Raw genomic sequence first — 14928 nt, 5'->3', positions numbered from 1 at the left:
TATCCTTACCTCCGCTGCTCATCTCGTTTTTCTTTCCCGCCACCCTCTCCTCTAAAGCCCTCACCTAATCCTTCCCTCCATACATCTCCAACCTCATCAACCTCCACACTACCTCCCACTCTCTCCATTTTGCCAATTTACCTTGCCTCTCCTCCCCACTCATTAGCACTTCTCACTCATGCTTCCAAGACTACTCCAGTGCTGTTCCCCTCCTCTGGAACTCATTCTCTCTCCCAAATAAGCTTTACATCTCTCTCCGGGGCTTCAAACAAGCTCTCAAAACTATTCTCTCATCAAAGCCTAACAGCTCTCCACCTATCCCATCCCCCTACTCTACCCTATACATTGTCCCATTCCTGCTGTGTCATCCCCATATGCTTACAGTTCCCCTCTAGATTGTAAACTCTCATGAGCAGTGCCCTCTTCCCTGTCATCCTCCTTTCATTACCTATGTTACCAGCACACCTGTGTCCTTACTACTCTCCTCAATTAATGGAATTGCTCATGTTTGCTGTGTCCATGCTCCTGAATACAAGCTCAGAGTTTGCCAATTTGCTCCCTATTTTTCCCCCCACCACACATGCTTCTTTCCTCAAGTTATAATAAGAGACTATTCCCCCACCTAGTTTACTGTTTTTGCCTTTATTGTAATGTCCTGCTTTGCCATGTATGGTTTTACTATATCATCTCTGTATGTATGGAACTGCATATCCTTCCTGGCACCTTATAAAGATAAGATAATAATAATAATAATAATAATAATAATAATAATACAATTATTAATAATGATAATAATAACAATAATAAAATAAAGACAAAAACATCTGGCTATGTTGGTCCTATTCAAGGTTTGATCTGCAGCCTCAGAGTGACCTGGAGTGAGTGGCCTTTGAGGCGTCCAGTCCTATGCAGTAATTAGTTTGCATAAGTATCTGGCATGATAACATATTAGTCTTGCTAAAGGGCTGTTTAGAGCCCGAAACGTCAGCCTTCTTTTCAATGGAATAAATATTTTATTTCTTCAGAAGTCCTGTGAGTGTCTTTTGACTACCATTTTAATACATCTCTTTTGTTTCACTCAGCAATACACAGTCTTGGATATAAAGACTTTTCCCTTGAATTTTAAACTATTCCTTTTATTTTCTCCCAAAAATATCCTTCATTTAGGTATTATTTAACTCATGAATAAGGAGTACATTGGTCTTGGCTTTACGTGCATTTCCATCATTCTACTTTTCTAGGCTCATTGTGCATATAAATGTCCATCCTTTACATAACAACAAAACATTCCACAAAAGTTCAGCGGATCTGTGAATAGTCCATGGCATTATTGCAATGATCTTGCATTCCATAAGAATTTTCCATAACGAATTGCCCCATGTTAAGTCAAGTCTGCCCATCGTCGTCAGCAAATATTTGCGATTCTACCTGGCTAATCCAAACTCAACCTGTAATAGTGGGCACAAGATATGAAGTAAAAAGCTTTTGCTGTGTATCAACATATGTTGTATATTTTTATTTTTTATTAAATGCAGTTTGATTTTCTCTGAAATAGATGAATTTTTCTATACAGTACTATAACTGTTAGTTTCATATTTTTATATCTTTTGCCATTCCTGTGTCTGGTCTTCTCATATATTTTTCTTTTTCCCTCGTACTACTCACATTATGCCATTTTGTGGTAACTCTGTGTGTGAAAACTGTATGTATATATATATATATATATATATATATATATATATCTTCACCTTATATCTACATCTTGCAACAGTGGCGACTGATAGCAAGGGTGACACAAAACAGAATTCATATCTTTTAATACACATATGTTAAAGAGCTTGTGCATTACAAAGTGTATTGGTATAAAGAGGAAGCACTGTAATAAATTAAGTTCTACCCTTTATTACAAACAGATGCCTTGCTAGATTTGTACCTTCTTTTGGGAATGTGGTATATAATGGTTTTGAAGAATTATTTCTGGTTTTAGAAACAAAACTAAAATGATTCTCAATAAATACTTTTTGTTTGCAAAATATACTTTGACAATGACATGTAAGCCTACAAAACAAAAATGGGAAAATCTTTAATAGTTTATAGAACATTCGGAAGGGAAAAAGCAGAAAATGTACACCAAGATAATACCAGGTATATTAAGTGCAAGCGCTTGTAGGCAGGCACAACCTACAACCATCACATAGTTTTCATCTACCTCTAAATACCAGGCACAGTCCCTGGAAATTTATGTCTCTGTAATCGTCCTTATTTTTCAATACTGACCAATTAAACAGTCAAGATCCTCTTAGGCTGATTTGGAGGCAATTCTCACTAGCACATCTTTTTATTGGGACTTTAACACTATTTAATAAAGTTGAGCTTTTAAAATACAAAAATACATAATAATCAAGTTCAGTAAGGATATAATGATTGTAGGGCCTATTTATTAAACATAAAAAGCCCTAGGATTTTTGCCTGAGATAGGGCTTCTCCTCTCTATCAAAGGCTACCAAAGAATGGGGAAGACTATTTAACAAAGTCTGCGGGGTATATGTACGACCGCAATCCTCCTTACACTATCTCCATATCAGGCAGAAGATAAGGATTACAAAAGTGCTTTATTATTTAAATATGGCATTTTTTTTCAAAGGGATATATTTTAATAATTGTTTTTTTTTCTATTATCTATTTTTTTAACTATTTTGTTTAAATATTTTTGTTCACTTAGTGGAAGTGAAAGCCCAAGCAAGGGCTTTCAGTTTCACTACACATGCATGAGCTGATTAGCTGGGTCATGCATGCGCATTTAGCCCGAGACGGGCCAGGGGCGGATCCAGACTTTTGCTATACCCCGGGTGATTTTAAGGGGGGGGGGGGATTTAGGCCCCGCCCCCTTTCTAATTTCTAAGGCTGCCGGCGGCTGCACAGTATGTGCAGGTCCGCTTGGCAGTGACAGTGTGCTGCCCCGCTGCTCTGATTGTGTTTAAAACAGCATACTGTCACTGCTGAACGGACCTGCACAGTGTGCAGCCGCCGGCAGCAAGCCCCTGCTAGGGGGGGCGATCGCCCCCCCCCCCCCCCTGGATCCGCCACTGAGACGGGCCCTGGTGAAGTGGTAAGTGAAGTTTTGCCACACATGGTCAGTGTCACTGACCAGCTGAGTATCACTCAGCTGCTGCGGCGTTATTTTAATAATAAATGGTAGCGATAACATGTTATTTTAACGCTGCGATAAACAGCAGTATAAAATCTAAATTATCGCTGCATAAATAGGGGCCTATGAGCACAGAACACAAAGCTCCATTTAGATTGTGCAGCATGTTACATGCTTAGATGTGTCTGCTCAGCAGCAACCTGTTCTTGTGAATTTTTTGAAAATGTTGGCATGCACTAACTCAGAGAGGTATGACATACAGGGGAGCAAAACCAGTTCCCATGAACATTAGCTGCCCATGTGTTTGGTGGTCAACATTTGTCCACATTTCTACAAATAAAAATCTAATATACTGTAGCTCTATATAAAATTTGTTAGGTCTTTACAGAAGATACAAATAGTTAAATGGATTCACTGAGCAAAAAAGGCAGTCTTTGCATTGCAAAAAATAATTTGAAATCGATCTGCAAACTATTATCATGTTTATGGGACAAAACCTAACCTCACTAGCATCCTTGGGTCGGAGGTCAGGTGGGAGGTCAGGTGGCAAATGTGGGAAGGGGTGTGGTGACACAAACGGAGTCACATGTCAGGGGAGGTGAATTGTGTCAGTAAGCCAGGAGAGTGCCAGTATTCTGGGAGCCCAGGAGCACTCCCAGAAATGTGGGAGACTCCCGGACATTCCGAAGAGTAGGCAAGTATGCCCGATAAGGATGGTTTTTTGTACCTTATGCATATTAGTCACACAACAATGTCAAACAACTTAACCTTATTGCTATGGCTACAATAACCGTCTCCTGTAGCATTGCAGGTAATGCATATACCTAGAAGTAAAACACAGACTACTGAAAGGTTAGAAAATTGCCATCCTAAATGCAAAACCGTAATACAAATAATTTATAAAGATGCTTCTGAATGCAATAGCTTCCAGGTGTCATTATCTTTATCATAAACACAATCAGGAATCTTCTGTATTTTCACATTGGAGGATTATGCAAATTTGTGTCCAGCTGTGGATACAGAATGTGGTTTGTTTAAGATACAAAACATAATCAGATTCAGTTTCTTGAGGATAAACTGGTTCATATGTACCAGGATTACTAATCCCAGATGGATCTGTCTGTGTAGCCGTAGGAGAATACAGAACATGACTTATTATTACCATAACAGCTATTGGGAATACATTTGCTATTGCACCATAGTTCTGGGAAGTTTTATCATGGCACCCCTTGTGTCCTTGCAAATCTGTTTTAAAAATGGTAGCTGATACAAAATTGTGACAAGTCATTTCATCTGTCAAATGAACTATTGAAACTTTGTTCTGTACAGAATATGTAAACTTACGTGTAGTAGGGAGTGTGCGGTATTGGGAGAGAAGCCAGTTGTAGTCACATAGGTTAGCTCTCTATCATTGACGGAGATACTGTATAGTATCAACTTCACATACATGCATTGCAGCTACCACCATTCAAATCCCTTACAGAATTGAACAGTTTGCACATTTTGATTCCCAATAAAGTTTCTTCAAAAAGTTTGTACTGTACAGGTCAGAATCCATGTGATAATTAACAATAAGGCCAATGAAAATTAAGCAATCTGTTCGGTCAGTTAGAAGTATCATATAATACATAAGTTCTTTCATATTAGTGGGTATAGCTTTTTTTTTCTTACATTCCCTCTCATTCATTTAATAAATGATAGGCTATGAAAGCACAGCTAAAATCTAAACTATAGCAAAAATATTATATCCTTAATTAGTAAGGAGAGGATGATCTTACCAATAATGATATATCTAGAGGTCTTTACTGACCTTACTTTTCATTTGGAGGGTGAGCAACGTTTGACAATCTAGTAGTTACTGAACTATTTCAACTGAACACGTTGGAAAATAAGCTAAACAACAACTAGAGTGCCAAGACCTGTCTACCCCTGTAATATAATATATATTTTTAGGGTCATCTGCTAAAGACTTCCAGACAGACCATTGTTTTCATCACTATATCTCATGTTATATTTCTTACATTGCATTGATATATATCAACTATCTATATACATTTCAGTGCTTTTTAGACACCATTATATTCTGCTCACTGCAGAAACAAAACGACTTCCGTGGTTGAAAGGATATACGATGGGCAAAATGCAAGCCAGGCCTTTCAGAGTCCCTGTGAAAATCACAGCTGTAAAATGAATTATATCAGTATATACATTATTATTTTTTTCTATACATTAAACCAACACTTCAGAATGTGTTGCGAGGATAGTGCAATACGGGAAATATATGCAGCTAAGGTGTTGTCAGCTGAGAAGTTTCCTTCACGAAAAGTCTTTATGCCGTGTTTAATGTCAACTGTGCTAGCTATATTGAATCAAAAGGCTGATTACCTGTGTAACTTCACACTCTCCCAATGAAGGTTGCTTCATATGAATCGCATTTTAGAATTTTGTTGTCTCATCTAAGAAAAAAAAAACAAAAAAACACCCTACTATTTTTCATTGACAATGCAAAAAAAACCAAAACGTTCCAGACCAGTGATTAAACTACAGAGGGTAAATAGACATATAAAATAAAACACTGTGACAGCTCTATCAGATAATCAGCCTTCAGACAGCCATCCTTGGTATCTTCTAAAAAGATCTTTACTTGCATGATCAGATTAGGTTGCCCACAATGCATAGCTTTAATTTTATAGCTTTTTGTTTTTCTACTAGTCTGAAAGCTTTAGTTCTGAAATCTGAAAAGAGAAAATAATAATTCAATGGAGAGCAACATTCATGGGGAGCTTTAAAAGTCTTCCCAAATCTAGCTAGCACAGTTAGCTCAAAACATTGACATATCTGTCGGACTATGGATCACATTCAAAATATTGTACCCTACTAAGAGGGTGATACATGAAATTATTTAAATGTATTAGTCGTGTAGATTTTTCAGTTATTGGACACCACATGTGTCTGCTCGAACGTCACACATTGGTAAAATGTATCCTCTTTCCAATTAATTTTCTTCATGGAGAAAGTACATAGTTTCGTTTCTTCAATAAACTGTCTTGCTGGAGAGATTTCATCAATAGCATTTTTCCTTTTTTTTTCAGTTTGGTAACAATACATTAGGATAAAGCTTGTAGTGGAAGAGAAAAGGTCTTTTGCTTGTATTTTCTTTCCGTTGTTCGTGTGTTTCATTGAAGAAATTAGAAATAATTATTCACATAGTCAAAAGCTCAGGATTGAGTATCAATCTCCTTCAAAATACTAAGAAATTACTTTATAGAAAATAAGAAATAAAGATTTTAAAACACAGCAAAAAAAAGCTAAAAATAAAAGCAATAGGTGGAGTAAATAAAAGTATAAAATGAAATATGGCTAAATTATATCATCTACATAGTCTACAAGAAAATCAGTAATTAACTTCAAATAATAAAATGAAGCAAAATTCAAAATAATAATGGAACATGAGTAGTAATGTTCCATACACTTGGAAGTAAAAGTTCACATTTTAAACTCCGCAATACTCTGTCTCTAGTTTAACAGATCAAAATGTCAAACTATGACATCTGTATGGAGAGTTTCATCCTTAGGAGATGTTTAGAACTTCCAAACAACAAGTTTCCCATTGTTTGCGTTTTAGCAGGGTGACGTTGATATGTGTATGTGGTCTGGGTACTTGATGGCAGGTGGATAGTTCTGAGTCATCTGGATTGACACATCGCTAGAGATTTCTGATGGGCTGCGGCCGCGATGCCACACTTCAGGGTGGAGGAACTGACCTGAATAATCTGAACAGTCGCTGAGACGGGGACGGTAAAAGGCTGGGTGAGGGCGATACATCTCCTCCTCGGCATACCGCTTTGTGAATAAATATACAGACATAACACCAGCGCCCTGAAACAAACAGATTAAATAATAATACAACTATCAAACAGATGCAATAAGGTGAGTACATGTGCCATATACACATTGAAATGTTTAGCACTTTTTAACAATAGTATTGTTTAGAATACAGTGTAAATCAGATTTTTTGAGCTTTCCATAGCCATATATAGCAGCACCCCCCAGTGGTGAATTAAAGCTACCATGAGCCATGGATGATCCACAAGTCTTGGACCCCTTTGGATGTGTTTTTGTGCCTGATGACCCTCTATGAGGCACAGATCCACTATGGATCACTTAATGTACACAGCAAACCTCATACTCCTGATAAATTAATTAAACTAAAATAATAAGTTTAACGGGATATACTTCAAGCCCCTCACAACAATATCACTTTATCTTTTGTCATGTTTGCACCACAGAATTTGTAAAGTAATACTCTATGCTGCCTAAATGCATCTATTATAATCCACCACCGGCGCCCCCTTAATAACATAAAAGCAAAAAAAAGCAGTGGTCAGTTATCCATACAGTAAAATTTATTTCATGAGATGGATTAAAACAATTTTATAAGGGTCCTCAGGAAATCTTTCTTCTAATGAAATGGGCTCGTTTTCAATAAAGAAAATATATAGTTCTTAGTTCAAAAAATGCAGCAGTGTTGCTTTCTAATATCAGCTGCACATTGTCTACTTTTCAGTTTTTCTAGTTTTCAAATTTAATAACAAACCTCTTTGAGAAGGAACGAGGAGGCTGCAAAAGCAAAGGACCACCCATACCGGTACTGAAAGTACTGTTCAGAGCTACTGGGACGGTTCATAACTTCATCATTGATGCTCGAGATGTAAAGAACCAAACCTACGATTAGGGAAAGACCTGTAATATGATCATGACACAGCACAGATTAATGGAAGGACTATTCATGCACAACATCAGTTACATCCATATATAACCTTATGTAATCTTACATGGTTACATGTCAGGCTCACACAGTGCAATATTTCTGTATGAAAAAAAGTGCTTATCTGTGCGATATGTGAACCTGGATAAAGAAAGTGTGACCCACACTGTGTACTTCTTCACTGCTGGTAAAATCTTATTGTTTATTTTTTAAAGCAAGTCATTACTTTAACATAGATGTGGTAAGTAAAATTCTTAAAGGAAATGTGTAAATGTGTACCCATTAAGGTATTTAGTACACTTGATCCCTCCAGATTTGAGAACACAAGGGGGCCTGAATCATTAGGGAAAGTAAAGCAAAAAAAATATTAGTAACATTGCAAGTTTGCAAAATCATGTTGCATTGGAGGGGGAGCTAAATTTAAAATGTGGGGACATATTTATAGTTGGGGAAGGCATGTCCTAGATCAACTTTAAATTTCAGTGTCAAAATAAAGTTATCAAGTATTTGTGTGCTACATGAAGAAACAGCCAGTATTTAACTTACGTGCAAAATAATAATGTAATATATACCCCACAAGGTTTTGTCCAGGAGAAAACTTACTCATTGTTTTTGCCTTACTTTCCTTAATGAATCAGGCCCAAAGAGTCTAATACCTGGGATCTCTTCCGTTTGGGAGATTCTCACCCTATTTATGGCTGTCTAACAGTTGATTCTTCTGGAAACTATTGAAATCCTATTCTTTCAGCAAACTGTGGCTTAAAATCAGTGCTCTGAGCACACAAGCAGTTGTTATGTGTGAAGAGGTATGACACAATACAAGCCTACAGGTGTCAGAAAATCTGAGTTTCAAATATACCTGCCAGAATCATATGTTGAAAAGCTGCTGGGAGAAGAGTATCTCATGAATGGCAGTGGTCCCATTCATAAGTCTTCTTGCATTCTGACATCTGGGGGAAGTTAAGTGTACTACTAAAATTCTTAGTAGACATCTCCTTTAGACCACTGATTGGCAGTTCATTTATTGTGGATGAAATCAACTGATTGTTCCAAAGAAACATGTTTTTGTGTTGGGTGATCTTTGATGTCAGTTGTTAGAGCCAATAAAACAGTGAGTTTGATTTATTTTCTAAAAGTAAGATTATAGGCAATTCTAAATATGACTTTGAATGTTGTAGTGAACAGCTTTCCTTAAACTTTCAGATCCTGTATTTTGAATCTAGTACCACATTCAGTGACATACTGTACAGTGATAGAGGATGAATGTGTGTGATAAAAACTTAAGTGTAATGTTTCTAACGTCTGTTTTGGAAAAAGTTGCAGTCTCTCAAGACTACTAAATGTATTTTCACAGTAAAGTTACATATTCGAGGCACAAGTACCTCAAACTTTCAAACAATAATCCACAATACAAAGTTGCATTAATATGTACTGCTGGACAGTTCGGTTTCATATGTACATAACGATGAGGATACCTAAGGATACACTGTGGGATATTTCAATTATTATCTAACACAGTCGTTGTGCAAAAAAGGTGATAGAGCCCAGAGCAACCAATCAGAGGATTGCTTTCTTTTTGTAAACTGTACTAGAAAAATGACTGGGTTACCTGTTTGAACATCATTACTAGATATATATTAAATAGCAAATAATACACCTACTGTAGTAAAAGTGTGTGTTACATTAATATATTTCACTACAGTGGCCATGAAGGGGATACTTCATCCATGCCAGGGAGTGACAAAGTTAGCACACTTACATTTTATTCATACACTGGTTTAATACAATCTACAGTTTATATGCTTCATTCCTTTCTTGCGCCATCAATTTTTGGGCAGATATTACACTGATCCATGGGCGGAGCACTGCATCGCTGAGCCCTAGTCTAAATTTTGCTATGGAGCCCAGCTTTCTGGTCCCCTCCTCTGTTCTCAGAAGTGCAGATTACAAAGCAATGGCATCACCAATGACGAATGGTATCAACTTCTTTTATGCAGGTATTCCCATCACTCATGTATAATGATAATGTAACCCCAGCATGGTACACAGACTGCTTCATACAACGTGGAAAGACTTAATAGATCTACACAGCCCAGTCCAAATATGGCTGCAGAAGAAAAGAACTACAACTCCCAGACTCCCTTGCTGCTAAAGAGGATCCAAAAGGAGGGGACTTGACAAAGCTGTGAGGAGATTTTCCATTGAGAAAGCTCTAATAGGGGAAAGAAAGGAGATCTGTGAGGCAGAACAGAGAGAGTGTGTGTGAGAATCTGTCAGCTAGAAGTGAGTAGAGAGTGGTTGGAGATGTCAGTGAGTTACCTGCTGTTACTTATTGAAGAAAACTGTACTGTGATGAGTATATGGAAGATATAACACAGCTAACTGTGTTAAATTGTCACCTGCCAAGTCACATTCATCTAACATGTGAGAGGAACCTCATCCATTGGGCCAATCTAATTGACTGTGTATATAAGAGCTCCAACGCAAGACAGACCAGATTTATCACACTGCATTAGATTTACATTGTTAGGATTTGTATGAATATACTGTGAGAAGTGTGTGTGACTGAGTGATTATAGCAACTTCTCGGTACAAGGGAAAAGGGTACATTTGTAGACCTGGCTGTAGGTGGCCTTCCTTACACCACAAACTGCCTGAATTTAGTTCAGAATAGTTATCTGATGTTCCCCAAGGTAGAGTCAATGTTAAGATAACACTGCAAGTCAATTAATGTGAAGAGAAAATAAATATTGTCCTGTTAAATGTAATACTTCCATTTGCCTGAAACACTGCAAAATTAACACTGTATTTTGTGGATTACAATTATCCAAAGAGCATATTTTTATTTAAAAAAGGAGAATTATAAAAAGCAGTTAGCCATTTTAATTCCAAACCCTATTTAAAATAAATATGCAGATGTAGCTTCTGCACCAGTTTGAGATTATTGTCATTTAACTTGTTTGGAATACAGGCAGGAGATCTCCCAAATCTCTCCCTGGTGTTCGTGATCCTGGACATTACCAGATTAAACAGGAAAGGGGGTGTTACAATAATAATATTAAATACAACAATGCAGAATTTACATAATAGAAGATGTATAAACACTAGATAGTATAATAAAGAAATAATTAAAGTTACATTTATATTCAAAGTTTATGTGGGTATTTACCTCTCTGTTTTCTGGATGTGTCCTAGGATTCCTGAGATATTGTGGTGATATGTGGCATTTTCTGAGTAATACAATGTCCCTTTTACCAGGTGTTACTTGTAATAGTATACACTTGAGGAAACCCAGGTCATTTTACAGTCTTCAATTGTTATATAGCAGGCAATACAACTGCAATGGAAATACATTGATCCTCCCACTAAGTCTATGTGGCTAAAATCACTAAATGAAGCTTTGTCATGCTATAATCATACTTGCCAACAATCCCTGAATGTCAGGCGAAAACTCCCTGAAATAGGAGTTATCTCCTTCACTCCCTGAAGAGTCTGGCATTCTCCCTGATGCTGAGCCAGTACAAGACGTGATTGGCTTCGCCATCTGTGGCATTATGACACAGTTCAGAAATTGTATCCTATGTCCATGTATTGATGCCTATGGGGATAGCCATTTTCATGGAGACCAAGATTTATTCAAAGACTGACAGGTAAGACAACATGACTTCAGTAATAGAGACAGAAATGTAAAAGACACTTCAGTCTCTAGAAAGTCATTAGCTGTTTTTTCGGAATGTCCGGGAGAGTAGGTCCGCATTTCTGGGAGAAAGTGGCGGGAGGGGGGGAGGGGCTTAATGCTGCAAATATTGCGTAATCTTAGCCCCGCCCCCTGTCATAATTGGCCAAAATTGTGACAATCCTTTAGGGTGTGGGGCCAAGGTGACGTGCTCCGTCAAGCCCCACCTCCACACGCCCACCTCCTCCGGGATCTCCCTGAAACCGAGGAAAAGTTGGCAAATATGGCTATAACCTGAAATACTGCGAGCCAATCCTCAGAAGTGTGATCCAGTCTGGCAGTTTTGGTTGTGTTGACATGATGTAATTGCACCGGATCCTGGCTATAATGTATTGTTGTTGCTGCTTAACCCTTCCATGGTAAGGAGAGGTTGAGATCATGCTTGTGTACTGCTTATTTTATTTTGCTTTATTTTAAATTTGAATGAGCTGAATGAAGAAACAACTTTCAAAGAAAAATAAGCAATAGCTACTGTCTTTCCTCTATAAATGTATGTTCTGAAGTATGAGAGACTGCACAGCTCTGCAGGTAACTTGTAGTAAAGAGAGAGACAGCAGAAAAGACAATCACAATTGTAATGATGATATTTATATAAACATGTCCCTTACATAGTATATAGATATTAATAAGCAGATCAGGAAAAGTTTGACAGATATTATACTTGTCATGAACTTACCAGAGAGTATGAAGAAAATACCAGAAACAAAAGCCAGTATTGTCCTTTGTGGTCGAATATGGCCAATGTTGCTGATGACAAAGGCAGTAAATACAAGAAAAAGGCTGACCATAGGGAATGGTGTAGCACTGCGGATGGTCTCTGTACAAAAGGCAAAACACACTTTGTAAACAGAGCAATGTTCATGGTGTCTACATAAGACGTACAATAACATAATAAGGTACAAGTACACTGCAAACACATTTAGATTTCAACAGGACTCTAACAACCAAACATAGCTCTTTAAAATGAAAATATATTTATATAATATGAAGTGCAAATTTACTGTTCGTTTTATTAGCATTTTCAGAATGCAGCAAAATGTTAACACATAATATTGTTATCATGCTTGTAAAGAAATAATGTAACTCTACATCATACTTACCAACTTTGTAGTTTTGCTCTCCAGGAGATCCCAGAGTGGGAGGTGAAGTGGGAGGGTGGAAGGGGTTGGGGTGCTGTGAATTGCATCATTTTGACCCCACTCCTGCAGTGCTATGACATGAAAGCGACAATGTGCCATGGGGCATGGGCAAATTTATGTGATTCATGGCGAATCGCATCATTGAGGCTTCCATCCTGCCCATTACACTAGGAAGTGGGGGGTGGGGAAGAATGGCCTGCTCTCCCGGTAGTCCGGTAGATCTACCCGGAACTCGGGAGTCTCCCAGACATTCTTGGAGAGTGAGTAAGTATGCTCTACCCTTAGAACACAGCAATGCAATTAAATATATGTAAGTAGGACTAAGTAAAATACTGCCCTGACCACCGTCCTCTGCAACCATATAATTCCGAAAATACGCCACCCCCCATTCGCCAGCCAATTAACTTCCATTCACCTTCAAAAATGTAAGCAGTATAGTTACCTGAAAGATTTTGGGGTCTATTTATTAAAGTATGAATGGTCCTATCTCTGTCAAAAATTGGTGTTTAGGTCAACAGCTTTGCTCATTGCAGGGTCACCAGCAGTGCAAATCTATTTAATAAGCTTTGAGGCGGGCCATCTTCTGTTATCAGGATGGTGATAACAGAACAAAATCAATGAGAAATTGCTTTATTTATATAACATCTGCTTTCAGTTCCACTAGGCATACGTGAACAGACTAGCAGGGTCACACGTGCCCCCATCCCTCAAACCCTTACTGCACTGGGGCAGTATAGAAAAGAATTTAGTAATAGATTGTAGCAATAGGTGATTTTATAACATATAGAGAAAATGAGCCTTATCACTGCATTTTAATAAATAAACCCATACATTTGTTAATGAAGCCTGTATACGGAAAGTCTTATTAAAAAAAATAAGCCATTTATCATTAGTGTCAGTTGTATAATTACCTAGCAACATGCAAATAAGCAACATAAACAGGATATTAGACTTCTGGGTCAAACTATTTATATGTGATAAATCTGTGTCACACTCCAAGACATCCTACAATGAGTAAGGCATTGGCTTGCTTAGCAGCCATGTAAATGAATTTACTTGGTTACTTATTTTTATATTGTCCTTACAGAGTGCAGTTTAAAAATCTACCTAATTTTTGTTAGTATTTTTTTATTTTTATAATTCTTTATTTTGCATAGTCATTAGAGGATAATAGCCAAAACTACAGTGGCATAGGGATATAAAAAGTTGAAGGATACAAATCACACTTGGTAAACATCCCATGGTATTGGAGTTCAATATAATAATAGTGTGTATAAAGGGGTCAGAAGTCAACGTAGCGGGCATCAAATGCTGTGACCAATTTTATAAATATAAACATTCTGCAGTAGTATAACATTAAGCAAAAATAGAAATAAGGGGGGGTGGAGGAGTACAGGAACATGGGAAGTTAAGGGGAGGGTAAGGGGGACCACAAAAAAACCTTATGGGTGTCCTTAGGATTAGGTAGCGCATAAATATCGCAGGGTGCTTGAGAATGAGCATAGTGGAGGAGGTGTTATCACTGCACACAGGGCGCCGGGGAGGGCGGGGGGTCAGCCATGGGACGTGTGGAAGGGCGTTGTTCTGCAAATAGCCAGAGTGTTCAAACTTTATTAAAAACATAACCTCTGTCATGGAGGCAGTAAATGATCTCATCCAATAATGTATCAATATGCTGAGGAGGATAACATAACAGAAATATTCATGGGTTCTTTGTAACCGGGGCATCAAGGAGGGTGTTCAACAGATGGTGGATCGTGTCCCAATAGGGAACAATAACCGGACAGTTCCACCAAATATGTTTCATGGGGTATAGTACCAAAGGTAGTACATTTTATATGAGGTATTTTTTATTTTAGTGGAAATAGAGCTTTTGGCTATTCCCAGTCTCATGTCCCTCCCAGGCGTCTTCTTCTGGGGGGTCCAAGATCCCTTTCCCATTCGACCTCGTGGAGTCTCAGAGAGGGCAGAGTCGAGAAGGATTCCATAGTGTTGAGAGATTATGCCGTTAGCTAGGGGGTGGTATCTGCAGATGTTCTCGAACGGGGTGAGGTCTCAAAGGATATATGACGGGGAGGGACCCATGAAAATGACGGAACTCAAAATAACTGAAAGTGGAAGATGCTTGCTGGAGCTC

The 14928-nt window shown here is 37.9% G+C and overlaps 1 protein-coding gene across 4 annotated transcripts in view; it reads right to left on the bottom strand.

Moving 5' to 3' along the window:
* Nucleotides 1-1241: 1241 nt before the first annotated feature.
* CACNG7 (calcium voltage-gated channel auxiliary subunit gamma 7) overlaps nt 1242-14928 on the bottom strand; it is a 111912-nt gene continuing 98225 nt past the window's right edge. For 2 of the 4 annotated variants that reach the window (XM_075189720.1, XM_075189721.1), the window contains exons 4-6: nt 12329-12469; nt 7746-7891; nt 4074-7027 (exon numbers count right to left, since the gene is read on the bottom strand). In XM_075189720.1, the coding sequence (XP_075045821.1) occupies nt 6770-7027; nt 7746-7891; nt 12329-12469 (545 nt within the window). In that variant the 3' untranslated portion in view covers nt 4074-6769. Of the gene's footprint in view, nt 1449-4073; nt 7028-7745; nt 7892-12328; nt 12470-14928 lie in introns of those variants that run through there. The other 2 variants (XR_012679764.1, XM_075189722.1) reach the window with 2 other exon arrangements.

Source organism: Mixophyes fleayi, chromosome 11 (assembly GCF_038048845.1).
Source record: "Mixophyes fleayi isolate aMixFle1 chromosome 11, aMixFle1.hap1, whole genome shotgun sequence".
NCBI classification, from domain to species: domain Eukaryota; kingdom Metazoa; phylum Chordata; class Amphibia; order Anura; family Limnodynastidae; genus Mixophyes; species Mixophyes fleayi.
The sequence above is the reverse complement of the archived record's forward strand: the minus strand, read 5'-3'. Positions and strand labels throughout refer to the sequence as shown.